This window comes from Cyanistes caeruleus, unplaced genomic scaffold (assembly GCF_971803275.1).
Source record: "Cyanistes caeruleus unplaced genomic scaffold, bCyaCae1.hap1.1 HAP1_SCAFFOLD_186, whole genome shotgun sequence".
Classification (NCBI taxonomy): Eukaryota; Metazoa; Chordata; class Aves; order Passeriformes; family Paridae; genus Cyanistes; species Cyanistes caeruleus.
Window position 1 is genome coordinate 143,964 of NW_028255974.1, and position 26,122 is coordinate 170,085.

Genomic DNA, 26,122 nt, shown 5'->3' on the forward strand with positions numbered 1-26,122 from the left:
ATTAAAGTTATTATTAAAAACAATCAAGAATCAGTGTTACAAAGGAGATGTACCCCTTTGCAGATGTTACATGTCAAAATTAAGGTACAGGATGTAGTTTAGAAGATAAATGGTGTCTCAAGACCAAAATTGCCTTGAGATGGACCAAAATTAGAACAAATTTAGGCATTGGGCCTAAAGATTAGTAAACATAAGGCTAATTAATAGACTTACATAACACAATGCTCAGTATGTATGCACAAACCTGTAAGGTTATCCAAAGGACAACAAGGAAGAAGAGAAGCCTTCGCCAAAAGACCACCAAAAGAAGACTGAAGACCCCCTAACAACAACTGAGGCATGTGCCGTGAAGAAAAGTGATGTAAAGTCAGAAAAACTTGAGATAGGAGGGAACTTAGAGGAAACATTAAGGAATATGTATAACGATACAGTATATAAGTTTAGCTTGAAGTGCTTTGTTTTGAATGTGAGGCAGGGTGGGAAGCCTCTGTACCCTGGTCGGTTTTGCTCATGCTTTAATCATACTTAATTACTAGCAGATTATTTATATAAATTTTAATTTTTATTAAACTGTATTATTTTACTAAACTGTATTCTTTTATAACACATTACTATTCAATTTAGTAAATTGTATTCATTTTTAATTAAACTGCCATTAACCCAAGGGACCTAGTTGTCAAAATTCTAATTTCATTTATAACAGTATTTTAACAAAGAAGGCTGTTACAACAACATTTGTATTTACCAAACATGACACAACATGAGCTATATTAACAAAGAAGGCCCCTTACGGTGACAACATTCTACTGCTCAAACTGTAAAACATCTTTGTGTACTGATCAGGAGGTCACGATTTGCTCTTTACAATCCTGATGCTGAATGTCTCCTGAGGAGGTCTGGTCACAGAGAAGAATGAGCCCCTTGTGGGCTGCCCCTGTTTGGACAACCTGCTCCTCACCCTGAGCCTCAGCATGTCTGACATCGCCCAGCTGGGACTGACATCCCAAAGCATTGAAAATATTTCCCTTTATAATTTTTCTTTATAATTAAAATCTAATTAATTAATAAAAATAAAATTTTATTTTTATAATACTATTATTCTGTATTTTTATAACCTAATTTTTATGTTTATATAAAAGAATTGCTACGTTTTTAGCAACTAAAAACATTATCGGTCCTTGGTTCAAAATAGCACATTTCCTTTCATTAATTAATTGACCACTATTTCTCCCTCTTTATGCTAATTACACATATTTTTAGTCCTTTGATCATCATTTTTATCATTTTCTCAGACAGGGTAAAAGGGGCCACTTTGGGGTCCATGGGGACTTTTCTGAGGAACATTTGGGGCAGTTTTGGGTCGGGGGACGGAACTTAGAGAGAACTTGGGGGTCTGGAGGACACATGGGGAGCCGGGTGGGCACTTGGAGCGGCATTTAGGGATTCTGCGAGACAATTCGGGGTTCGGGGGAGCACTTGGGGGTCCAGGGGGGCACTTGGAGGTCAGGGAGGGGAATCTGGGGGCCCTTCGGGGTCCGGGCGGGCACTTCGGGGGCTGTAACAGGGAATCTCTGGGTCGCGGGGGATGATGGGAGTTGTAGGCGCCGGTATAATGAGGCTTAATGGGCCGCGGAGCATCACGGGAGTTATAGGCGCAGCTCCAATGGGTTCCGGTAAGGCGCGGGGCATGACGGGAGATGAAGTCCCGGCTGGAATAGCGCTCTATGGGCGCCGCGGAGCATGATGGGAGCTGTAGTCCCGGAAGTGGCTCGGAAGGCGCGTTCGGCGGTGTGGGGAAGCGCTTGGAGAAGACTTCTGCGTCCGAGCTGCAGGTGCTCTGGGCGAATGTACACGGCTCGGGAGCACTTGGGGGGAACCTGGGGAGCTGTGACCGGGCTCTTTAGGTCGCGGGGCACGGCAGGAGGTTTGGGCGCGGAACTGTGTTGTGGGATGATGGGAGATGAATTCCCAGCAGTGGCTGGAAGGGGAATCTGTGGGGTCGGGAGCATTCAGGGATCCAGGGACACTTTGGGGGGCCTCGAACGGGCGCTGAGGGGGCACTCGGGGATCCTGAAGGGTCTGGGGGACACATGGGACTTATGGGGGGTGATACCAGGGTTCTGGGGAGTGCAGGGCATATTCCCAGTTCCTCACAGCCTGGTCTCAATTGCCCCCTGGAGGCTCCTACTGACTGCCAGTCTGATCCCAGTATGATCCCAGTCTGATCCCAGTATGATCCCAGTATGATGTCAGTACACAGCCAGTGCAATCTCAGCCACTGCCAGGATGATCCCAGTACAAACCAGTCCCTGCCAGTGCTGCCACTCCTGGGATCCCCCAGCCCTCTCTGTGTTCCCCCTCCCACATCTCCCCAGAGGAGCCCCAAGGGCTGGCAGTCCCCAGCCAGGGTCCCCAGCCAGCCCCAGGTTGGATCTGCAGCCCCCAATTTTCCCAGTTTCCCTCTCCTTTTCCCCGGGCCGGGTTCCCCCCGTCCCCAGCGGGTGGGAGCAGCGGAGAGCCCCGCGCTGCCCATCCCGACCTGTCCCGGCTCCATCCCCGCTCCTGCCGTGGGCTGTGAGGGGTTTGGGAACGGGGCACAGAGGGTGTCGCTGCTCCTGGGGGAGGAGGAGGAGGGATGGAAGAGGAGGGATGAAGAAGGAGAGAGTGACGAGATGGAAGTAGGAGAAGGAGGTGGGGTTAGGGAGGAAGAGGAGGAGGAAGGATGGAAGGGGAGGAGAGGGAGGAAGAGGAGGGACAAAGGAGGATCACGGAAAGGAGAAGGAACCACAAGGTTGAGCACTCCTTGAATTCATAGCCCCCTCCTGTGGGATCATCACCCACCATCCCACAGGTGATGGGGGAGTGGGAGCTTTGCCCGGATATCCTGGGGGGGTCCCTGGGTTGGGTTTATTTTGCGGGCGGGGAATGTTTGGAGAATGTGGAACTGCAAAGCTGAGTGGAAGATCCTACTTGGGGGGACATTGGGGGGTCTCACCATCCCTAAGTGGGGAAATGGAAACAGGGGGAACTTTTTGGATTCCTGGCACTCCCAGCAGCCTGGGGATGGTAGGGACCGAGCAGACAGGTTGTCCCTAGTACAAGCTTGACTCCCAGCAGCTGGGACAGGCGGGAACCCTTGAACCTTCTCTTCTTAAAGACAGGGGAGACTAGAGATGGGGAACTCCTGGAAGGCATTTTCAGAGCTGAATATTGGTGGTTTTTGAAGGTTTTGTGGACCCCAGATGTTCGGTGACTTCTAGAGATGAGCTTGGACAGAGGGACCTGCAAACTCAATGTCCTCATCCCTTGTATTTCCCCAAACCAGGATTTCCCATTCCCAAACTTTGGCTGGATGGAGAAGGAGGCTGTGAGGAAGAGGAAGATGTCCCAGGACACCGAGGCAGGTGAGGAGGAAGTCAGTGCCCCTTTCCCCCTCTCTCCTGCTCCATCTCCCAGCCCAGCATGGCCCCCGGCTGCAGGACAACCCCGCTGCCGACGCCGTCCTGCCGGGGACGCACTGGGGGGATCTCCTTCCCCTTCCCTCTGGCACGGAGGCAAATCCCATCCTCTCCTTGTCCTTCCTCCCCCAGACAAGGAGCTGAGGATGGAGACCAGGGAGAACAAATTCCCACGGCAGAAACTCGTGGAAGAGGCCGTTTTGAGCAGCTCCACAGTGCAGGAATCCAATGGGGAGGAAAATCCCCAGAGATCCCGCAGGAGAAGGGGCTCCAAAGGCTGCCTAGGGTGCTCTGAGGAGGAAAGACCCACCCTGTGCCGGGAAGGCAGCCAGAGATCCAGCCGGGGCTCTGAGCTGGTGGTCCATGAGCAGCTTCAGGATGGGGAGAAGCCCTACAAGTGCTTGGAGTGTGGGAAGAGCTTCAGCCAGAGCAACAAACTGATCCGCCACCAGATGATCCACACTGGGGAATGGGCCTACGAGTGTGGGGAATGTGGGAAGGGCTTCAGCTGGAGCTCCCAACTCATCATCCACCAGCGCATCCACACTGGGGAGAGGCCCTACGAGTGTCCCCAGTGTGGGAAGAGGTTTCAGAGCAGCTCCACTCTCCTCAGGCACCAGCGGATTCACAGAGATGAGAGGCCCTTCCGCTGCCCTGACTGTGGGGAGGGCTTCAAGCAGAACTACACCCTCATCACCCACCTGCGCATCCACACTGGGGAGAGGCCCTATGAGTGTGGGGAATGTGGGAAGAGCTTCAGCCAGAACTCCAGCCTGATCTGCCACCAGAGGATCCACACCGGGGAACAGCCCTATGAGTGTGAGGAATGTGGGATGACCTTCAGCCGGAGGTCCCAGCTGATCATCCACCAGATGATCCACACTGGGGAGAGGCCCTATGAGTGTCCCGAGTGTGGGAAGAGGTTTCAGAGCAGCTCCCATCTCCTCGAGCACCAGCGGATTCACACGGATGAGAGGCCCTTCCGCTGCCCCGAGTGCAGGAAGGGCTTCAAGCACAACTCCCACCTCATCACCCACCGGCGCATCCACACTGGGGAATGGGCCTACGAGTGTGGGGAATGTGGGAAGAGCTTCAGCCACAGCTCCAGCCTCAACACTCACAAACGCCTCCACACTGGGGAGACACCCTACGAGTGTCCCCTGTGTGGGAAGAGCTTCACCTGGAGATCTAGCTTGACCCAACACCAACGTCAGCACCAGTAAGGGAAGCTCTGCAAATGCCCCAAAGTTCAGGAAGAGCTTTGTGCACTGCTCCAGCTTCATCCCCCCTTGGAAAATTCAAGGTTGGCAGAGACCTGGTGATCCATGTCCCTTTGATCCATGCTGGGGAGACACCTGTACCTTTTCCTGCCTATGGCAATGACATGATGTGGGATCAAAGAACGTGAGGGTCTGGCCATGGCCCTTTTGTTATATTCAATCCCATCTCAGGTCATTGCCAGGGGCAGGTGTTGGGGGTTAGGTGTCTTTTTTTTTTTAATTCTGGATTGCCCGTGGAATTTTTACCCATTAGTTGTGGGGACAGCCTAACTGTGGGTACTTGGTGGGTGCTTGACAAAAGACAAAGAGTTTGGCCGGGCCCAGGGAGGGAAGGGGGGCAGGAAAAGAGGAGAGCGGGGACAGTTTGGGGGGCTTTCTTCAGCTTCGGAGAAGGACACTTTGGGTGCAGAGATGCTGCGGTGGGCACAAGAGAATTTCACCATCACCCACAAAGAGCTGCTGCTTTTTCTCCTTCTCCCCTCTTTGTTGGTGGCCTCGCACCCCCTGTCCTGCCAGGATGTGTGGCAGTGCCAGGCACCGCCGCGGAGCTGCTGATCCACCTCAGCCACCGGCCCAGGATCTCAGCTCATCCCTGCTGTTCCAGCTGAGTGTTCCTCAGAGCCCTGCAGGAGCACCGGGACTGCCCACCCGAGGGGGTTTGTGAAACAAAGCCTCTCCTCCATCCCTTCCCGTCTCAGCTGAGAAGGTTGTAACAGGGGCCCCCTGGTTCTGTTTTCTTGTTAATGCTGAAGTTATTGTTGTTTGTTTGCCTGGTTATAAATACTAATAAAGAACTGTTATTCCTATCCCCAGATCTCTGTCTGAAAGCCCCTTGATTTCAGAATTATAATAATTCATAGGGAGGGGGTCTACATTTTCATTCCAGGGGAGGCCCCTGCCCTCCCTAGCAGACACCTGTCTTCCAAAACAAAGACAGATGGGGAGTTTCTCCATCCTCCTTACCCTTGTGGGGCCAGCAGTGCTCTTGGTTCCTCATGCTCTTTTTGTGGGGCCTTTTGTGTCTGTGCCCCTCGGACTTAGGGGGACAGGGGATATTTGCTGCCCCCTTTCTGCTTCTGGGAAGCCTGTGCGGGCTCTTTGTCCCTCTCTGATTTGGGGGGTGCCAGTGTTGTCACCATCTTGGCAGCCCCCGGCTGCTCTTTGTCCTTTGCCAGGCCAGGGGTGTTCTCTGTCCCCTTGCAATTTGTGGGGCTGGCACAGGCACAATTCCCCTCCTCTTTGGGGGGGCTGGCAGTCTCCCCTTCCCCCTCTGACTTGGGGGCTGCTGTGGCCTCCATCCATCTCTTATTTTGAGTTGCCAGGTATTTATCTCCCTTCAGTTTGGGGGGCCCGGGGATCGCCTCCATCCTCCTCCAGTTTTGAGGGGCCTGGGAGTAGTCTCTGTCTCCCACCGATTTGGGGGGACTGGTGCAGGCTCCACCCCCCTCTGATTTTGAGGGACAACCTGGAGGAAAGGCACCAAAATCTTGACAAAGGCTGAAGAGAACGCTCTGATTACCCCTTTTGCCAAGAGGTTCCCTTAGCTGAAGTTGCTAACCAGGACAAAACTTCCAGGCCCGCAGTGGGTTTTGTGTTGTTTTATTTCCTGGGCCCTCAGTCCTGCGTGGGACACGGGAACTGGGTGCTGCAGAGGCTGTGCCAAGGCATCAGAAATGCCCGCCCAACACCCAAGGGTGGTAGAAGATCTGCTCCAGCACTGGCCGGTCCATGGGGTGCTTGGACAAACAGCAGCGGATCAGATGTTGGCACTCTGGGGAGAGAAGGCAGAAAGCGGCGCTCACTTGCAGAAGGCTCCTGCCCAGCTGCTCCCGGCGCCTGCAGAAGCCGGGCCACGCTGCGTGTGCTGGGAGCTGCCCTTGGCGGGAGAGCGGCACGGCAGGACAAGCGTCCCCTCCTTCAGCCAAGCGTGCCACACCCAGCCTGCCACGGGCCACCTGCTGCAGCCGGCCCTTGAGGGCACATGGACGTCCCACGCAGCTGCGGGAGGGCCGGGCTGGGCTGTGCGGTGCCACCTGCCAAAGCCTGCCTGCTTCAGGCCGCGTACCAACCTGGAGAGACCTCCTGCGGGAAGAAGAGCTGCCCCAACACGGTGTCACACTCGTTCTCGAAGGGCAGGAACCCGCACACCATCTCCAACAGCAGCACGCCCAGGGACCAGATGGTCGCCCCATCGCCGTGGTAGCAGCGCAGGCCGATCCACTCGGGCGGGCAGTACGTGCGTGTTCCTAGGGGAGACGGGCGGCACTGCTCAGGCGCAGGCTGCTGCCTTCCAGAACCTGGCGCCAGCCTCCTGCCAGAGGCAGGGGCTGCAGCCGTGGCCACAACTTCCCCCCAAGGCCTGCCTGCCTCCCCCTGACAATGGGCCAAAGCCAAGAATCCATTCTGCAAGGCTGACAACGCCAGCGGAGCAGCCCAAGGCCTTGTGGGCCTGCCAAGCCGAGGAGCCGGGGCCCAGCTTTTGCACCCCCTTTCTGTGGGCAGGGCCGGCAGCCGGCTCCTGGGGCACAGCACCTGCCCCGTGCCACAGGGCAGCCGGCAGCCGGCTGAATGCCGCACCCCGCGGCCCAGGAGGGAATGGGGCCGTGCGGTGCCTGGCACTGGGAGCAGGGCCCGCGCTCTGGGCTCACCGGCAAACTGTGCAAAGGCCCACTTCTGGAGGAAGGTGCCGCAACCGAAGTCCATCAGCTTCAGCTTGCCAGTCTCCGAGTTGACGAGGAGGTTCTCTGTCTTGATGTCCCAGTGCAGGATGCCGCAGGTGGTGCAGTGCCACACGGCCTCCAGCACCTGCCAGAAAAGCCAGCGTGCCACCTCCTCGCTCAGGAACTCTTTCTCCAGCAGGACGTGCAAGAGATCCCGAGATAGCTCCGGATGCTCCATCACCAGCATGAAGCTGTCAGGCAGCTGGAGCCAGTCGAGGAACTGGATGATTCTGCGGCAGCCAAAGCCCACCTTCTCCATCAGCACGATCTCCAGTGGAACCACAGGTGCCATCGGGCTGTGAGGAGAAGACAATGCCTCCATCACAGGGCCTGATGCTGCCAGGAACCCCCCGAGTGCCCGCCAGTGCAGTGGCCACAGCCAGTGCCGGCCACCTTGTTCTGACCTGCTTCTAGGCTGCTCTCAGAGGCCCTGGCTTGGCCTGGGAATGTCCCTCCAGAGCCCCATGGGAGCCTCAGACAGCTCCTCAGGTCTCACCTGCTGGTACAGAAGCTTTGTTGGTAGTCGGTGGCTGTATGGGAGCAGCTTCCTGGAGATGGAGGAAACTCCCTGGTCCCTCAGGAATTGTCTCTTCCACCAGGCACGGGCTGTTGCCAGCTGGCACGTCCAGCACCGTGTCCTGGGAGCTGTGGTCCGGCAGCTGCTAGCTCCAGGACACTTGCTGCTCCTCCACCTGCTCCTGAGATGGCTCCCCTGGATCAGGCTGGGCTCCCACTTGGACCTGTGGGCTTTCCCTGGCCATGTCAGTGCTCAGGGTCGCGCCCGTGTTGTTGAAGTCCAAGGGTCCAAGGAAGCTGGGAGACCTGTCCCTGGGCTCTGCACCTTCTGCAGGCTGACAGGTCTGGCTGAGCCTCTCTGAGGGATGGAGGCTGTCAGAGATAGCGGAGGCTCCTGGCACCATGGACGTTCTCTGACCGCCTGAGCTTCTTGCACGGATGGCGGGTCTTCTCTGCTGTGCCATCCTTGCAAGGCTTGAGGCTCTCCCAAGGTCAATCTTGCTGGGAGCATCCTCCTGAAGGGATGGCGGCTTCTGGAGAAGCTGGGAGAGCCACAGCAGGGCAGGTGGCCTCACCTCATCAGCTTCTCCAGTTCTTTCCACCACGCCAGCCACATCCCAAAGAAGAGCGGCACAGATGTCCCATTGTGTGCCCAGTGCCGGATCATCACTTCCTGCAGCTCTTGGGCCACTGCCATGCAGGGACCGCAGCTGCTGGAGCTCTCCAGAGGGCTTGCGGGAGCACCTGGCCGCCGGCGAGGGGTCACCCGAGGCCTGGAGAACCTGGGAGCCTCAGGGGCTGCTCGGTTCCTCCATGGGCCTCTGGGCCTAACCCTGGGGTGCTTCCTCGTCTGCCGCCTCCGTGGTTGCCAGTGGCCACCGGCCCAGCAGACAGCCACAGCGGCCAGCAGCAGGACAAGGGCAGGCATCAGGACACCACCGTCACCCATGGCTACGGCACGTCCCATGGCGACTGCACTGGCAGCTGCGGGGGCTGGCCCGGTTTATATAGGGCTGGCACGGTGATGTCACAGTGCTGTGGCCAGGACAGCTGTGTGACATCACGGCCCTGCATCACCCCAGCGCTCAGCCCCTTTGTGACATCACGGCCCCACCCAATTCAGGGATCACAGCCCTGGCTCATCCCTGAAGATGAACATGGCCTTGAAAAACCTGGAAAACAGAACCGGAGCTCAGCCCCTTGCAATGATTCCTTCCCTGGAGCAAGTGGCAGCACATCAGGAAGAGTGCTGCTGCCACCTGTGTCAAGCCCTGGCTCCCAGGACGCTGCAGCGGCACCAACTTCAAACAACCACTCCCCTGTGCCAGAGAAGATCCCCCAGAGACAAAGGGAGGGGAAGTTCCTCTGTCTCTGGGGAGCTCTCCTGAAATGGCTGGCGAGGACTGCAAGAGTTTTTTCTTAGCAGCTCAACAACTTCTGCAGAGCCTCCATTCTAAATAAATCTGGATATTCCAAAGAGCGCTCATGCTTGTCCCACTGCTCTGGTTTTGACTGCCATGGGGTTCCTCTCTTCCCAAGAGCTGGCACGTGCTGGGTTTGGATTCAAGATGGGAATGCTGTGATTCAGTCAGGGGTGGTTTGGTTTCTGCTGAGCAGGACTTGCCCTCTTCAAGGACTTTGCAGTGTGCCTTGTTACAATGCGTGTTTTCCTCTGGGAAGGGAGGGGTGAGTGTTGAAGACAGAGGCAATAAATGCATTAGAAAACTTGCACTGTGTCTGTGTCCATGTTTGTCAGGGGACCATGCACATCCTGGAAGGGGATGATGTAATTTCTATTTGTTAATTTTTTTTTATTAATGGATTTAACAAGTCAATTTTTATTGTGCCTCACATTTTTGGCCACCTTCATCTCCAGCTGAGTTTCAGTGTACCAAATTTCTTGCTGCAGTGGCAAGAAGCATCTCTGTACTCTTCTCCTGACCTTCATTCCTTGTCCTCTACCCGTCCCATTCCACCCCAAGTAGCAGGGACCATCCTGGTATGGATGCTAGCTTTGGAACAGGCTGCAGGGAGCTGCAGAAACTGCAGGCCCATGGCCTCTCAGTCCTGCCTGAGAAGCTAGCCTGGGAATTTCAAAGGAGGATTTCAAAACAATCCTCAGACAGAAAACAACTGCCAGGTGCTGTTTATCTGTCCTCTTGTTTCCTCTTGCAAGAGAGGGTCAGGGGGGTAGAGTACCCCTGACCAATGATGGTAATGTAGCACTTTGCTAACCAATAAGAGTTTCCTTTCTGTACCTTTCCACGTATCTGTCTATAAGACAGACCTGAAGCAATAAACTAGGGGAATTCTCCTGTTGAAACTCCCTTGAGAGTTTGTGTCGTTCTTTCTAGCCGTTCCCAATCGGAACGACAGTCCTCGGGCAGATCCATGAGGATATCCAGGACCATCCTGACCAGGGATGGGTGCCAAGGAGATCCAGGAGGGTTCAGTGTCCAGCTCTAAGTCCTGGGACACCCTGTGCCGTGCTCCCAACAGCCCCGATTTTCAGGAGGGAGCCACAGCAGCCTCCTGGCCATCCATGGATTTTTCTTCCAGGAATTCACTGTAGAGCTTGTTTCTGTTTTCCTGCTCTTTCTCAGCTCCTGTCAACATGGCATAGAGCTGGAAGAGGTGGAGAGGAGAAACGTCGGTAATGGGAAGACAGAGGGAAATTGCTGGGAAAAGGAAGACACGCACCCCTAACGGTGGCTGCAGAAAGCTCCACACACTCCAGCCTGCCCCAAAACCAGGGAAGCCCTGGCTAAAATCCAGGAAAAACACTGCTGAGGATCCAAGGAATCCGAGCCATGATCTGTGTGGAGAGTGTCCCTTACAGGAGGAACGTGAATGGAACCGAGCGAGGCTGGGGCAGGAGGGTCAGAGCGAGCAGAGAAGGGGGGCCCATCAACATCCTAATTTACTGCTCCAGAGAAAGAAAAATTCCCAGCTTTAATTCCAAGGAGGATAATTTAATATCTCCTTGGCATCTGTAGATCTATGACCTGAATCCAGTCATGAGTTTCCTTCAGGTCTCCACCCTCGGGACCAGTTAAACAGATAGTGGGGTTAAACTCTTTCCCACTTGTTAAATCTGGATCCTCCTGTTCCATGAGAAACTTTTAATTGTGTCCCTCAGAGAATCCTTCTGGAGCAGAAATCCCAGTGTGAAATGAACGGGGACAGGGAGTGTTGGGTGAAGAACAGACTAATGTGATAAGGTAATGTGCCTCGCTGGGGATCCAAGCCAGCCGAATTTCACCCAGAAAAAAAAGAGGGATTAAGTTCAAGCCTTGGGAAGCATTTGTTTAAGTTATGGCAAAGAGAAAGGGATTATGGCAGTTAATATGTTAATTGACTCACCCCTTATAAGGTTATGTTTCTAGAATGTTCCCGGTTCTCTCCCCTGATTGGTTGTTATTTGTTGCAGTATTTTGCATATTTCTAACCCCAGTTTGTGGTTGGACCCATGCCCTCAGACTCTGCCCTCAGACCTACCCTGTATATTTCTGTGTCTGCCCATAGTCCTGGTCTTTGCAGTTTGTCCCTATACTGCGCACGGTTTATGGGCGTTGTCCTTATTTTATTTCTCATTAAAGTGTTAATTTTAGGTGGACACAAACTCCATCATACCCTTTCATTTTATTTGCACCTCAATTCCCTGAAGTCAGAGAAACCTAAAGTTTTAAAGGTACTGGTTTTCAATAGGATAACATCCATTTAATTCCCAGTAAGAGGCACAGAACTGGATTTGAATCCAAGTTTGGATTCAGCATGGGAATGTAGTGGACAGCACACCGATGGTTTCCATGTTGCTGAGCAGGGCTTGTCCTGTCCATGGACTTTGCAATCCCCGACTGGACAATCCATGTCCCATGCTCTGCCAGCCAGGAGGTGACACCATCACCGTACCCCTCCTCATCCCCGTGTCCTATTTAGACAAGAATCTTCCTTCTCCTCTGCTCCAGAGGGTGCTCGAGTGCCCACAGGGAGCCCCTTCCTGGCTCCCGTGGAACTGGTGAGGGCTGGGGTGACGCAGGGCCGTGATGTCACAAAGGGGTTAAGCTCTGGTGTGATGCAGGGCCGTGATGTCACACAGCTGTCCTGGCCACAGCACTGTGACATCACTGCACCAGCCCTATATAAACCGGGCCAGCCCCCGCAGCTGCCAGTGCAGTCGCCATGGGACGTGCCGTAGCCATGGGTGACGGTGGCGTCCTGATGCCTGCCCTTGTCCTGCTGCTGGTCGCTGTGGCTGTCTGCTGGGCCGGTGGCCACTGGCAACCACGGAGGCGGCAGACGAGGAAGCGCCCCAGGGTTAGGCCCAGAGGCCCACGGAGGAACCGAGCAGTCCCTGCAGCTCCCAGGTTCTCCAGGCCTCGGGCCACCCCTCGCCAGGGGCCAGGTGCTCCCGCAAGCCCTCTGGAGAGCTCCTGCAACTGCGGTCCCTGCATGGCAGTGGCCCAAGAGCTGCAGGAAGTGATGATCCGGCACTGGGCACACAATGGGACATCTGTGCCGCTCTTCTTTGGGATGTGGCTGGCGTGGTGGAAAGAACTGGAGAAGCTGATGAGGTGAGGCCACCTGCCATGCTGTGGCTTGCCTAGCTTCTCCAGAAGCCACCATCCCTTGTGGAGGCTGATCCCAGCAAGATTGGCCATCCTTGGGAGAGCCTCAAGCCTTGCAAGGATGGCACAGCAGAGAAGACCCGCCGTCCATGCAAGAAGCTCAGGCTGTCAGAGAACGTCCATGGTGCCAGGAGCCTCCGCTATCTCTGACAGCCTCCATCCCTCAGAGAGGCCGTATGGCACTGCACGGCTTGCGGCGCCCTGCACCGGGACATCCAGCCAGAGAACCTCCTCGTCAACCCAGACACTGGGGACCTGAAGCTGATGGACTTCGGTTGCGGCACCTTCCTCCAGGAGTGGGCCTTTGCACAGTTTGCCGGTGAGCCCAGAGCGCGGGCCCTGCTCCCAGTGCCAGGCACTGCACGGCCCCATTCCCTCCTGGGCCGCGGGGTGCAGCATTCAGCCGGCTGCCGGCTGCCCTGGGGCACGGGGCAGCTGCTGTGCCCCAGGAGCCGGCTGCCTGCCCTGCCAACAGCAAGGGGCTGCAAAAGCCGGGCCCCGGCTCCTCGGCTTGGCAGGCCCGCACGGCCTTGGGCTGCTCCGCTGGCGTTGTCAGCCTTGCAGAATGGTTTCTTGGCTTTGGCCCATTGTCAGGGGGAGGCAGGCACGCCTTGGGGGGAAGTTGTGGCCACGGCTGCAGCCCCTGCCTCTGGCAGGAGGCTGGCACCAGGCTCTGGAAGGCAGCAGCCTGCGCCTGAGCAGTGCCACCCGTCTCCCCTAGGAACACGCACGTACTGCCCGCCCGAGTGGATCGGCCTGCGCTGCTACCACGGCGATGGGGCGACCATCTGGTCCCTGGGCGTGCTGCTGTTGGAGATGGTGTGCGGGTTCCTGCCCTTTGAGAAAGAGCGTGACACCGTGTTGGGGCAGCTCTTCTTCCCGCAGGAGGTCTCTCCAGGTTGGTACGCGGCCTGAAGCAGGCAGGCTTTGGCAGGTGGCACCGCGCAGCCCAGCCCGGCCCTCCTGCAGCTCCACGGAACGTCCATGTGCCCTCAAGGGCCGGCTGCAGCAGGTGGCCCGTGGCAGGCTGGGTGTGGCACGCTTGGCTGAAGGAGGGGACGCTTGTCCTGCCGTGCCGCTCTCCCGCCAAGGGCAGCTCCCAGTACACGCAGCGTGGCCCGGCTTCTGCAGGCGCCAGGAGCAGCTGGGCAGGAGCCTTCTGCAAGTGAGCGCCGCTTTCTGCCTTCTCTCCCCAGAGTGCCAACATCTGATCCGCTGCTGTTTGTCCAAGCACCCCATGGACCGGCCAGTGCTGGAGCAGATCTTCTACCACCCTTGGGTGTTGGGTGGCCATTTCTGATGCCTTGGCACAGCCTCTGCAGCACCCAGTTCCCGTGTCCCACGCAGGACTGAGGGCCCAGGAAATAAAACAGCCCAAAACCCACTGCAGGCTGGCGAGTCTTGTCCTTGTTAGCAACTTCAGCTAAGGGAACCTCTTGGCAAAAAAGGTAACCAGAGCATTCCCTTCAGTCTTTGTCAAGCTTTTGGTGTCTTTCCTCCAGGTTGTCCCTCAAAATCAGAGGGGGGTGGAGCCTGCACCAGTCCCCCCAAATCGGTGGGAGACAGAGACTACTCCCAGGCCCCTCAAAACTGGAGGAGGATGGAGACTATCCCCAGGCCCCCCAAACTGAAGGGAGGTAAATACCTGGCAACTCAAACTAAGAGATGGATGTAGCCCAGAGCATCCCCCAAGTCAGAGGGGGAAGAGGAGACTGCCAGCCCCCCCAAAGAGGAGGGGAATTGTGCCTGTGCCAGCCCCACAAATTGCAAGGGGACAGAGAACACCCCTGGCCTGGCAAAGGGCAAAGAGCGGCCGGGGGATGCCAGGATGGTGACAACACTGGCACCCTCCAAATCAGAGAGGGACTAAGAGCCCACACAGGCTTCCCAGAAGCAGAAAGGGGGCAGAAAATATCCCCTGTCCCCCTAAGTTGGACGGGCACAGACACAAAAGGCCCCACAAAAAGAGCATGAGGAACCAAGAGCACTGCTGGCCCCACAAGGGTAAGGAGGATGGAGAAACTCCCCATCTGTCTTTGTTTTGGAAGACAGGTGTCAGCTAGGGAGGGCAGGGGCCTCCCCTGGAATGAAAACGTAGACCCCCTCCCTCTGAATTATTATAATTCTGAAATCAAGGGGCTTTCAGGCAGAGATCTGAGGATAGGAATAACAGCTCTTTATTAGAATTTATAACCAGGCAAACAAACAACAATAACTACAGCATTAACAAGAAAACAGAACCAGGGACCCCGTGACAGCTTTCTCGGCTGAGACGGGATGGAGGAGAGGCTTTGTTTTCACAAACCCCCTCGGGCAGGCAGTCCCGGTGCTCCTGCAGGGCTCTGAGGAACACTCAGCTGGAACAGCAGGGATGAGCTGAGATCCTGGGCCCGTGGCTGAGGTGGATCAGCAGCTCCACGGCGGTGCCTGGCACTGCCACACGTCCCGGCAGGACAGGGGGTGCGAGGCCACCAACAAAGAGGGGAGGAGGAGAAGCAGCAGCAGCTCCGTCTGGGTGATGGCGAAATTCCCTTCTCCCCACCACAACAACTCTGCGCCCGAAGTGTCCTTCTCCAAAACTGAAGAAAGCCCACCAAACTGTCGCCACCCTCCTTTTTTTCCTGCCCCCTTCCCTCCTTGGTCCCGGCCAAACTCTTTGTCTTTTTTCAAGTACCCACCAAGTACCCACAGTTAGGTTTTACCCCAAACTAATGGGTAAAAATCCCATGGGCAAGCCAGAAATAAAAAAGAAAGACACCTAACCCCCAACAGTCCCTGAGACTGGGGCTTGGCCTTCCTCGTGGAGAGGTGCATCAAGGAAGGCTGCAGTGTGATGGAGACTGTGATGGGCTGGGAACTCACTGGGGGAAAGGATGGAGCAGTTGTGAAGTAAAAGGCAGGTGTGGGACAGAACTGTTCAGAGAAGGGCTGAGCTACAGCTTGAGCAAGATGAAAAATGTCATTTGGGGTCATCCCAGATGGATTCCATTTCAGAAGTTATGGAACAAGTTTAATTTTTGGGGGGTGTCATGTTTTCCCTTGGAGGTGGACACTGTGCAGACTTGAGCTGCATTGCCAAAATGCTCAAGTCTCTGCTGCAGGTCACAGCGTTTCTTCTTTGGCTGATCCCGGCCCGGTGCTGAGCCCAGCAGAGCCCTGGCAGAGCCCAGAGCAGCCTCAGCATCCGCAGAGCCCGGCTGCAAGGAGAGAAAGCAGAAACCGCCCGTCAGCTGAAGGCTCCTGTCCCCTTGTCCCAGCCAGCCGCGGTGCCCAGGCCATGCTGGCCGTGCTCAGAGCTGGGCCCAAAGCTGCCCATCACTGCTGCCTTGGGGAGCAGAGCAGGAGGGCAGGACATGTGCCCAGCCTGCAGCCAGCCACGGCAGATCCAGCCCCTCAGCAGCTGCCCAGAGCGGGATGCTCCTGTGCCCGCTGCCATCTCCCAAAAGCTCTTGTCCCAGCCATGCCAAGGAGATGAGGACCCACCTCACACCATCCGCTGCCACAAGAAAAGCTGGTCCCAAACGATGTCCTCAGTCTTCTCCAAGGGCACGGCCCATCCACGCCACAGCTGGTTCCAAGCACTTCCTGATCCAGACTGGACCCCACCTAGAATGCTTCCTTTAGAAAAACAAACAACAAATTAATGAAAATAGGTCACAGACAAAAAGGGGAAACAAGAAAACTGGTAAAAAATCTTATCTCTGTCAGGAGCTTGAGGAAGGCCCAACCCCTACATTCTGGGGAAAAACCCACCCATGGGTGAGGGAAGCCCATGCTTTCTCCCTTTCCCCCTGCACTGTCCCCCAAAATCACGGTGATCCCAAAGCAAAGCAGGGGAGTGGAGCAGCCCAAGCCCTTCCTTGCCTGCACAGCAAAGCAGCCGTGCTCAGGTTCTGGAGTCCCACCTGTGCTCCTGCCATGGGGGTTTGTTTGTGTCGGGCTGGCTGCCCCAGCCCCAGCCCGGGGCACAGTGGGTGCTGGGGGCTGTTGGCAGGGCCAGGATCCCACTCCCATTTCGTAACCACCCCAGCCCACGTCCCCAGCCCTGCCAAAAACCAGCTGGGCAGCCTCTGAGGAATCAGTTGCATCTGCCCCAGCAAAGGGGAAACCTTTGGTTCCTGGCCAATGCACAAATCTGGGAGCATCCCCCTGGGTCTGGACTTACCTGAAAATTCCCTGTGGAGCCTGGCTTTGAAGAAGGTGCCAGAATCAAAGTCCATCATCGCCAGCTCCCGCTGGCCAGGTGGAGGAAGAGGTTGTCATCCTTGCTGTTGTCCTCCATGTCTCCAGCAGCAGCAGCAGCAGCCCCACCTGGTACAGCTTCTCCAGGGGCTCCTTCTTCCCTGGGGTGACACCAGGCTGTCAGGGTTCTGCCCAGGGCCCGGCTGTCAGTGAAGCAGGACAAGCAAAACCAGCTCAGATGGTGCCCACCAGTGCTGGGCAGAGCAGCTCAGCTCCAGCACAAGGGCTGTGTGTTCCCATTCCATGACCCCAGTGCAGTGACACAGGCAGGACAAAAAAGTCTGGGCTTCTTTGCTGCTGATTGCCAGGGCATGTGTGGAACTGTAACTTACCAGGTCCCTGCATAACTGTGCCTGTGGCTCTCTCCCTTCTTCTAGGGCTGATGAATATCCTGCATCCAGGGATCACAGGACAGGTCTTCTAATGAGGGCCTGTCCAAGGAGTTCAGGGATAAACACCACCTGATCAGAATCTGGCAGTCTGGGGAGAGAAACCACAAACCACTGGTCAGTTGGAGAAGGCTCCTGTCTGCTTTGCCCCACTATTCCCGTGCCCAGGCCACGCTGGATGTGCTCAGAGCTGGGCCTAAACTTTCCCATCAATTCTTTGTTTTGGAGGAGAGCAGGAGAGCAGGACATGTGCCACCTCCTCAGCAGCTGCCAGAGCGGGATGCTCACGAGCCCGCTGCTGTCTCCCAACACTGGTGTTCCCCCCGTGCCCAGAGATGAGGATCCACCTTGGGAGAGCCGTTGTGGCAGCGGGAGCTGGCCCCATCTGATGTTCCTGCCCCTCCTGAAAGGGTGCTCCCCGCAGACCATCTCGTGCAGCAGGATGCCCAGGGACCAGACGGTCGCTGCCTCGCCATGGTACCAGCCGAAGTCGTTCCATTCCGGGGGGCTGTATGACGGTGTTCCTATGGAATATGGATGGAGCTCATCAGGGGGATGCTGCTGCTCCCAGAGCCTGGCCCCAGCATCCCTGGGCATGTGGGGGCTGCCCCAGTGGCACACGGGGTGACCTGCTGCCCTCTTGCCAGCACCTGGGACTTGGGTACAAACCTAGGGTTGGAAAAGAAGCCACTGGTGCTGGAAGAGGGCAGCAGAAACCCTGGCAAGGCCCGACCATGAAACACAAAGGGAAATACCCACTCAGTGCTGGGGAAAAACCATACCCACATCCTCCCTGCTGGCATTGCCCAAAAAATATCTTGAACCAAGGCAAACCAGGTGAGCAGAGCAGTCCAAGCCCATTCTCACCTGCACACCAAACCAGCAGGTGCAAAGGTCCTGCCACCCTGTCTCTGCTACCCCCACCCATGAGGATTTTGTCAGGCTGGCTGCCCCAGCCCCAGCCCCAGTCCTGGGCAGAGTGGCAGGCAAAAGCTGCCAGCAGGGATGGAAGACGGGTCCTCACCCAGCTCTGCTCAAAAGCAACTTGGCTGAAGAATCAGTCCTGGGACTGGCAGCAAAAGGGAGAATCCCTGCTGCCACACCCAGGTTGGGCCAGGAGATGCCAGCACCGGGAGCCTGCCCCTGTGTGGGCTCACCTGCAAACTGAGTGTAGGCTGTGTCCTGCAGGTAGGTGCCACAGCCGAAGTCGATCAGTTTTGCCTCGCCGGTGTCCAGGTCTACCAAGACGTTCTCAGGTTTGATATCTCGGTGCAGGACCCCGCAGCTGGTGCAGTGCCGCACGGCCGCCAGCACCTGCTGGAACAGCTCCCGCGCCTCTTCCTCGGACAGGAACCTCCGTGCCCGAATGAAACGTCGCAGGTCCTGACACCGCTCCGGGCGCTCCAGCACCATCACGATGGCGTTGGGGAGCTCAAACCATTCCAGCAGCTGCACCACACCGGGGAAGCCTGTGGACACCTTGTCCAGCAGCACTATCTCCAGGGGTGCGCTGGTGCCGTCGGGCTGCGGGAGGAGCACGGTGCCGTCAGTGGGGCTGAGGCCGTGCCAGGGCTCGGGAAGCCCTCAGCCAGCCCGGGATGCTCTGTGCCCTCCGCTGGCCCCACGCCCGCTCTCCCTGCAGGTGTCCTGGCGGCTCCCACCCTGCCGGGCCCCGGCTCATCCCCGCCCGGCACGGCCCGGCTTCTGCCGCTGGCCCCGCTCACTCACCAGCTCGCCCCAGTGCCGGACGCGGTTCCGTGGCACCTTTTTGATGGCCACCTGCAAGCCAAAGGGAACAGCGGATTCAGCTCACCGCCCACCGTGTCCAGCCCCATCCTCCTCCTCCGCCCCCTCCTCCTCCTCCGCCCGCCGCCGGCCCCTCTGCTCACCGGGAGTCCGTCCGAGAGCCGAGTGGCCGCAAAAACTCTGCCAAAGCCGCCGCGCCCCAGCAGTGACCCCACTCGGTAGCGCTGCTGCAGGGCCTGCTGCGCCTTCCCTGGGGAAGAGACGCGGCCGTCAGTGCTCGGCCCGGGGCCAGGAACGGCCCCCGAGCGCTCCCCGAGCTCCCCGGGCCGGGCACCCGCAGGCGTTCCCTCATTGGAACGCGACAGCGGCGGAGCTCGGGCCGGGGAAGCCGCAGCGGAGGCGGCGGCAGCGGCCGCACCGCCTGTGTCCTCCGCGGGCCCCGGGAGGAGCCGGGGCCGGGGCCGGGGCCGGGGCCGGGGCCGGGGCCGGGGCCGGGGTCGGGGTCGGGCCAGGCGGAGCCAAAGGGCAGCGATGCCGCCCCAGCCCCAGGCAATGATGCCCGCCCAGCAGCGCCAGCGCCAGCACAGCCAGAGCTGGGCGGAGGTGAGACCTCGGCGGGACGGCCGGGGACGGGAACGGGGCCGGGGCCGGGGACGGGGCCGGGGCAGCCCCGCCCGGAGCCGGGGGCATGGCCCGGGTGGGCACGGGGAGAGGGAACCTGGAAGAGGAGGGGACACAGGAAAAGGGAGACGGGGATGGGGTGCGGGACAGTGGGAGAGGGAGAGGAGAATCGACGGATTCAAGAAATTCGCTTTTTATCTGCTTCCACTGCTGCTGCCGCCGCTGCTGCTGCCGCTGCCGCTGCAACTGAAGCCCCGGGGCCGTTTGTCCCCGTGTCCGTTTGTCCGTTGCCCGCTCGGCCCCGCCCCGAGCCCCGCGCTCCCCGGGCAGCCCCTGAGCCTGGCCAAACACGGCAACTTTGCCCTGCTGAGCCAAGAGCCAGAGTCTGGACTCCTGCACAGGGGCACAGCAATGCCCTTGGCTGCTGCTGTGCCTTGTCCCTGCTGAGGCTCAGACACCGTCTGAGCACATTCCCTGAATGCAGAATTTGTACCTGAGCCAAGCACTGCACTTGTGTCTCCTGCATTGCTTTCCAAGGAAAACAGGGCAAGGCAAACTGGCTACAGCTCAGGGTATTTTACAGGGTCTAAAACTTGCCAAGTCTCAGATCTTAGAGGTGAGAGCCATTTGGAATGAATGGGATGGAGAAACAGTGCAAGATGGAAAAGGGGAACATAAAAATAGAGAATAGAGAAAAAAAAAAAAAAAAAAGAGAAAAATAGAGAAAAACGTATTGTTTGTTTCTTTTGATTTTATTTTCATTTCTTAAAAAAGCTGTTTCAGTTTTCCCAGAATCTTCTCCCCAGTCCCGTCTGTTCTTTCCAAAAACCTGTCCTGGAGAACAAGGCGCAGCTCCTGTCACAAGATGTGCCCCCAGCTGCAGCTTCTCTTGGCTCCCCACACTGTGAGTGCAGCACAACTCTTGCAGCAAAGCAGGACAAATGTTTGAAGAACTTGACAACTTGTTCTTTCTTTTCCTTGTGCACTGGGGAGTTGTGCCATTGGTGAGGTTTTCATTGTTCCTCTTCTACCCAAAGAAAACATGATGGGCTACCAGGAATTGTTGGGGAATACAAGCCTGGCTGAATGTGGAGAAAGAATCTCCAGAGCCTGCAGCCAGCAGTGGAGAGCTCATCATTCCAACAGCCCCATGGACATCTGGAAAGTGATCTGGAACATGAAGATGGGCTGACAGAGGGAGTTTGTTTCTGTGTTCAGTTGAGATGATTCTACATCTCTTGCAGTGGGAGAAATCAAGAGCACAATCAGTTGATGATAAGCAGCAGAACATGATAAGCTGGAGCTCTCAGTGGATGAGAGAAAGAATGTGAAAAGGAGAAATGCAGGGAATGACTTGGTGAACTTTGTGTGTAAGAAGGGTCATTTTTTCCTAATAATTCCCAATTCATTCCCCTTGCTTTTATCCTTTTAACAAGGCAAATTGCATCTCAGATTCCCAATGAAATGAGAACCCTGAGCTTGTGGAGCTGCCTGAAAGGTGCCCTGTTCCTTTTTCTTCTGCTGCTCAGAAGAAACAATGAAGCGAGTTGGGAAGTTCTGGTTTTTCTTTCTTCTGGTGGATTTTTTCATTTTATTTGCCACTGCAGAGGCAATTTCTGTGATGGCCTCTGTCAGTTGATTCTATTTCAGCAGCAGCAGCAGCAACAGGGCTGTGTTTGAGCACTGCAAATGTGACCTGTGTGTCTTTCATTCTCCTTGATTTTGTGCTCAGGGACTTGGGAGCATTTTGATCTCTAGTGATCATGATGCCTGAAACAAAAATCCTGAGTTCCCCGTGACAAAAGCACAGTGGGTAGCACTGATTGAAAGAGGCAATTGCAGCTGTACTGCTAAAATTCAAGTGGCAAGTAGAAGAGGGGCAAGAGCAGCTGGGATCTACAATTGGCAAGGCCAGGGCACCAACAGCCTCCTGCTGTCACCTCAGGGTGAGTAAAACAGGGCTGAAAACAGCGCTGGATCCCGATCCTTTCTTCCTCTGAGGGCTGGCTGAGGGCAGCAGAGGCGGGCCCTGAGGAATCAGGGCTGTTTGTGGGGGATTGTTGCTGTAGTCCAGCATTGCCCTGGCAAAAGCCCTGGGAAGCCGAGGCAGGAGCAGGTGGGAAGGGCCGGCGCTGCTGCTGCTCCTGGCCGGGAGCCCCGGCCGGGCCGGGCCTGCGCCCGCTGCGCTGCGGCTGCTGCTGCTGCCAGAGCCGGGCGGGACTCGGGGACAGGGAATGGACACGGGGGGACAGCAAAGGCCTTGGGGGCTGCAGGGATGTTGGTGCTGGGGCCAGCGCCAGCACAGAGCTTCAGCCCGCAATGAACCCCGAGGGAAACGCTGGGGAAAGGCTCCATTCAGCCTTTCTTTACTCGGCGCTGTGAAGGGACCGAAATAAAAGGAGAGTGAGCAGGGCCCGACCCCTTCTCCTTTGGGAGGAGCCCCTGGGGCTGTGAGGGGCCGTGAGGGGAAATGAGAGGTTCTATGGGGCTGTGAGGGGCTGTGAGGGGCCGTGAGGGGAAATGAGAGGTTCTATGGGGCCATGAGAGGTTCTATGGGGCCATGAGGGGTTGTGAGGGGCCATGAGGAGCTGTGAGGGGCCAAGAGATGTTCTATGGGGCCATGAGGGGCTGTGAAGGGCCATGAGGAGCCTCAGCCCTGGCAGGAGGGGGTCCCACCATGTCCCCAGGGCAGAGCAGCCGTGAGGGGCCGCGAGTGCAGATGTGGCAGCAGAGCGGGCTTGGGGCACCTCTGGGAGGGGATGAGACCCTTCCCCAGCTCCAAACCACACTAAACCCACCATTAAAAGGATTTTCCATCTTTAGAATCTACTGGCAACTTGGAAATGACCGTACAGTTTAATCACAGTGGGAAAAGCAAGGGAATTTTCCCAGTGAGAGACATCCAGCCATTTTTATTCATGTCTAAGATTTAAAAGTCTCGACAGTGAAAAGTAATACTAATAAATAATAATAACAACAAGAAAAAAAATAAAGCCCCGAATCCCAACAATCACCTCAGAAACAAGTTTTTGTTTGTAGTAATAGATTAGTACTAAAGAAATAAATGAAAGAGATGTCATTTGTAATTAGATATGTTTCATTTTTCCCAGTTTCTGGTCCCCTTTCTCCAGGGTCATTTCCTTTACTCACCCACTTTCTAATAGGTAGAAAGGAGTTAAGCACACTGGAAAAGACAACAGCTCCTGTTTCCAAGGGAAGCAGCCACCACTCCAGGGAACCTGAATTGCCCCCAGGCACGTGTGTGCACTTGAAGGGTGAGCAGGTGTTGAGGACAGAGATCTCAAACTCCTTCTAAGGCTGTGAGAAACCCACCAGTGGCAAAGTATCATTGTGGGTCAGCTCCTGCTGAAATTCCATTCCCCCACACCCTCCAAATGGGCAGGCTGGGCTGGGCTCTGGCAGGGTTCAGTTTTGAGTGCCTTGTGCTCCCTGGCATGGAAGTGATCCTATGAACTCTGGTACTGATGGATTGTGGAATGGCTGCTGAAGGAGGAGGGGGAATCTCAGCAGACAGGAAAGTCTCTTCTTCTCCCTTCTCCCTGCAGAACCCCCTCTCCAAAGAGAAATGCCTGTGCTGGGTTTCCATGGCACCCCTTCCCTCAGCCCAGTGCCTGAGCCACTGTGTGCACTGCAGGAGCCAAAGCCAGAGGAGTCCCAATATCAGTCACCCCACGGTCCCCACACAGCAGGAGAAAGCACTGCTTGCAGTGGGGCTGCTGATCTGTGACCCGTCCTGGTTCCATCCACCCCACTCCTCTCAGCCACAGGCACCAGAAGGATCCCAGGAAAGCCACAGTGCTCTACCAGATGCCAGGAGCACTCCCTGCTGTGGCCTCAGGGATGCTGGGTGACCTCGTGGATGAGGATCTGTGGCTGCTGATGGAATGTGTGGATGGAGGCCCTTGACAGGAGGTTGTTGGAGACACGTGTGGGGCTGAAGGAGAGATGGCAGCTGTCAGTGGGGAGGGCAGGGACCCCGCTTGTGAGTCCATTGCCTTGGACACCCTCAGCCACAAGATGTCCAAGGAGTCACACAAGGCTTTGGCACTCTCAGCCTTCTTTCCCCCAAGTTCCTGCTTTCTGTACATTGACAGTAGAGAACCTTGCTTGTTTCTAGAACTAGAACAAAGATCCCAGATGAAACAAGCCTTGCTGGTTTTAGTCAGAAGCATCAGTGACCAAAAGTTGTATTTCCATTGGTTTGGTCACATCTTTGTTCCTTCTCAGTGTTCAGGCTGGGCTGTGGGGTGTCCTCATTTGCTGCATTTTCTGAGTTCCTCTTGGATCCCTTGAGCAATAGGTTGTGCCCTCGGAGGATCCTTTGTGCTCCTTGGTGACCCAGGAGAACCTTGCAGGCGGTTTTTGGGGGAGCTGCTGCTGTGATGTCACAGGAACGTTGCCGTGTCCTTGTGGTGTTCCCGTTGCTGTGGGGCACAGAGGCCTCAGTGTCAGAGCGGCTCTGGGCACCTGCTCATTGCCTGCGGATCCTCCTGCCCGAGGCATTCTCAGCAGCCAGCCCAGCCCCTGACGGGTGTCCTTCTGTCCTGGCAGGGGGACAGACAGTCTGCAGATGTGTGCAGCACAGCCAAAATGATCCAGCAAGTGGTTGCTGCAGTTTGCACTCTGCACTCTGTGGCTTCTGATGGGTATTTTTTAACCCACTGGGCCCCTAAGTCGAGGATTTCCCCAGGTGCACCATATGTGCCTTTGGGATTGCTGTGGGCTTCCTGTTCTTCCTTTGGAACGGAGTTGATTTTGAATGAAAATTGCAATTAAGATGCCATTTATTTGGGAAAGCTCCTGCCAACAACTTCTTTAAAAAGGGGTTGTTTGTAGCCAGCAGGGTGTGCACAGCATTTGGAATGGAGCCTGGGGGGTTCTGTTCCCCAAGAGGAGAGTCTGTGGCAGTGAACCCTGGCATTCCTCCCTCTGTTTGCTGATCCAGCCAAAAACTGGACACAGCCTTGTATTTTGTGCTGTTCTCTTGCTTGCTGTGTGATCCAAAAGACTGTGGCTCCAGGAGGGAAGTTGTGAAAGCAAAATGCTCTCTTGGCATTGACTTGTTGTGTGAGATTTTCCAGCACAGGCAGCTTTTTCTCCTAACAGCATCTGGTTCAGGTGAAGGTCACCTCACACATGGATACTGGGAAGCTCCTTCTTCAGTGAGCAGGAAAGGAACCTTTGGTGTTCAGAGATCCCAGCTGTTCCCTTTCAACACCATCATGAGCCCAGTAAGCTCCAGTATGATCCTTGTCACAAGGCAGCACTCCCAGGATGGTCCCAGTTGCCTCTGGCTAGATCAACCCAGTCAGTCCCAGTATGATGCCATTGGCTCTCAGCGTGCTCCCAGTTGCTCCCAGTCACCCCCAGTATGGGGGATGATGTGCATGGTGTGTTCCCAGTCATTCTCAGATACTCCCAGTATGAGTCCAGTCACTCCCAGTATGATCCAAAATTGGATTGCTGGGAGGCCTCATGGAATCCTGGAGACCATTGTGACACTCTAGGGCCCCATGGAACCGTGGTGACGCCAGGTTGGCTGGGAGTGTTGATGTGCTGCAGGGTATGAGGGCTCTGCACAGGGAGCTGGACAGGCTGGATCCAGGGCCCAAACCCAACAAGGTGAGGTTTAACAAGTCCAAGTTCCAGGTCCTGCACTTTGGCCCAAACAACCCCTGCAGTGGTCCAGGCTGGGGACAGAGAGGCTGGACAGCAGCCAGGCAGAAAGGGAGCTGGGGCACTGATGGACAGCAGGCTGGGCATGAGCCAGCAGTGTGCCCAGGTGGCCAAGGAGGCCAATGGCCCCTGGCCTGTATCAGGAACAGTGTGGCCAGCAGGAGCAGGGCAGGGATTCTTCCTCTGTGCTTGGCACTGTTTGGGCAGCACCTCAAGTGCTGTGTCCATTTCTGGGCCCCCAATTTAGGAAGGCCATGGAGGGGCTGGAGGTTGTCCAGAGAAGGGCAACAAGGCTGGTGAGGGGTCTGGAGCACAAGTCCTGTGAGGAGCAGCTGAGGGAGATGGGGTTGTTTATCCTGGAGGCTCAGGGAAGACAAGGTGTGTCAGTGTACAATTCGGACTTGATGATCTCCAAGGTCTTTTCCAACCTTGCTGATTCTTTGATTCTCTCAAACCACCCTTGCAGCAGGTGCAGGATGAACCCTGGGCCTCCTCTTCAGAAGGTGCAGCAGCCCAGGTCCCTCAGCTTCTCCACACAGGTCCCAAAGCCCATCCTGTCAGTCCTGCAGAGCCTCTCCAGCTCCTCCTCCTTGCCCAGAACAGGGAGCCGCACAGCCAGACACAGCAGCCCAGATGTGCCCCCCTGGCCTGTGCTGCCTCTGGCAAGGGAGCAGCACGAGGCCCTGCAGGACCCTGCAGACAATTCCTGAAGCACTTGTAGGATGATCCTGCTCCCCAGGGACGTTCCCGCAGTGCCAGCTCAGGAGCTGAAATGGGGAGTGGGGCCAGAAAGGAAAGGGCAAACAGGGATGGGCTGTTAGCAGG

The 26,122-nt window shown here is 56.3% G+C and overlaps 2 protein-coding genes and 1 long non-coding RNA gene across 3 annotated transcripts; all 3 read right to left on the minus strand.

The window, feature by feature from the left end:
* Positions 1-6,984: 6,984 nt before the first annotated feature.
* On the minus strand, positions 6,985-7,750 carry LOC147645712 (serine/threonine-protein kinase pim-3-like). Its single transcript, XM_086874285.1, has 2 exons — positions 7,387-7,750; positions 6,985-7,049 (listed from the first exon to the last, which is right to left on the minus strand). Exons 1-2 carry the CDS (start codon positions 7,748-7,750, stop codon positions 6,985-6,987), a joined length of 429 nt encoding a protein of 142 aa, XP_086730411.1.
* Positions 7,751-14,757: 7,007 nt separating this feature from the next.
* On the minus strand, positions 14,758-17,324 carry LOC147645713 (uncharacterized). Its single transcript, XR_015282203.1, has 4 exons — positions 17,177-17,324; positions 16,768-16,987; positions 16,086-16,220; positions 14,758-15,799 (listed from the first exon to the last, which is right to left on the minus strand). It is a non-coding gene; the product is annotated as an uncharacterized LOC147645713 (long non-coding RNA).
* Positions 17,325-17,517: 193 nt separating this feature from the next.
* Positions 17,518-19,848, minus strand: LOC147645714 (serine/threonine-protein kinase pim-1-like). Its single transcript, XM_086874287.1, has 5 exons — positions 19,123-19,848; positions 18,962-19,012; positions 18,391-18,757; positions 17,581-17,757; positions 17,518-17,531 (listed from the first exon to the last, which is right to left on the minus strand). The coding sequence occupies exons 3-5, from the start codon at positions 18,644-18,646 to the stop codon at positions 17,518-17,520; spliced, it is 447 nt and encodes a 148-aa protein (XP_086730413.1). The 5' UTR covers positions 18,647-18,757; positions 18,962-19,012; positions 19,123-19,848.
* Positions 19,849-26,122: the final 6,274 nt, after the last annotated feature.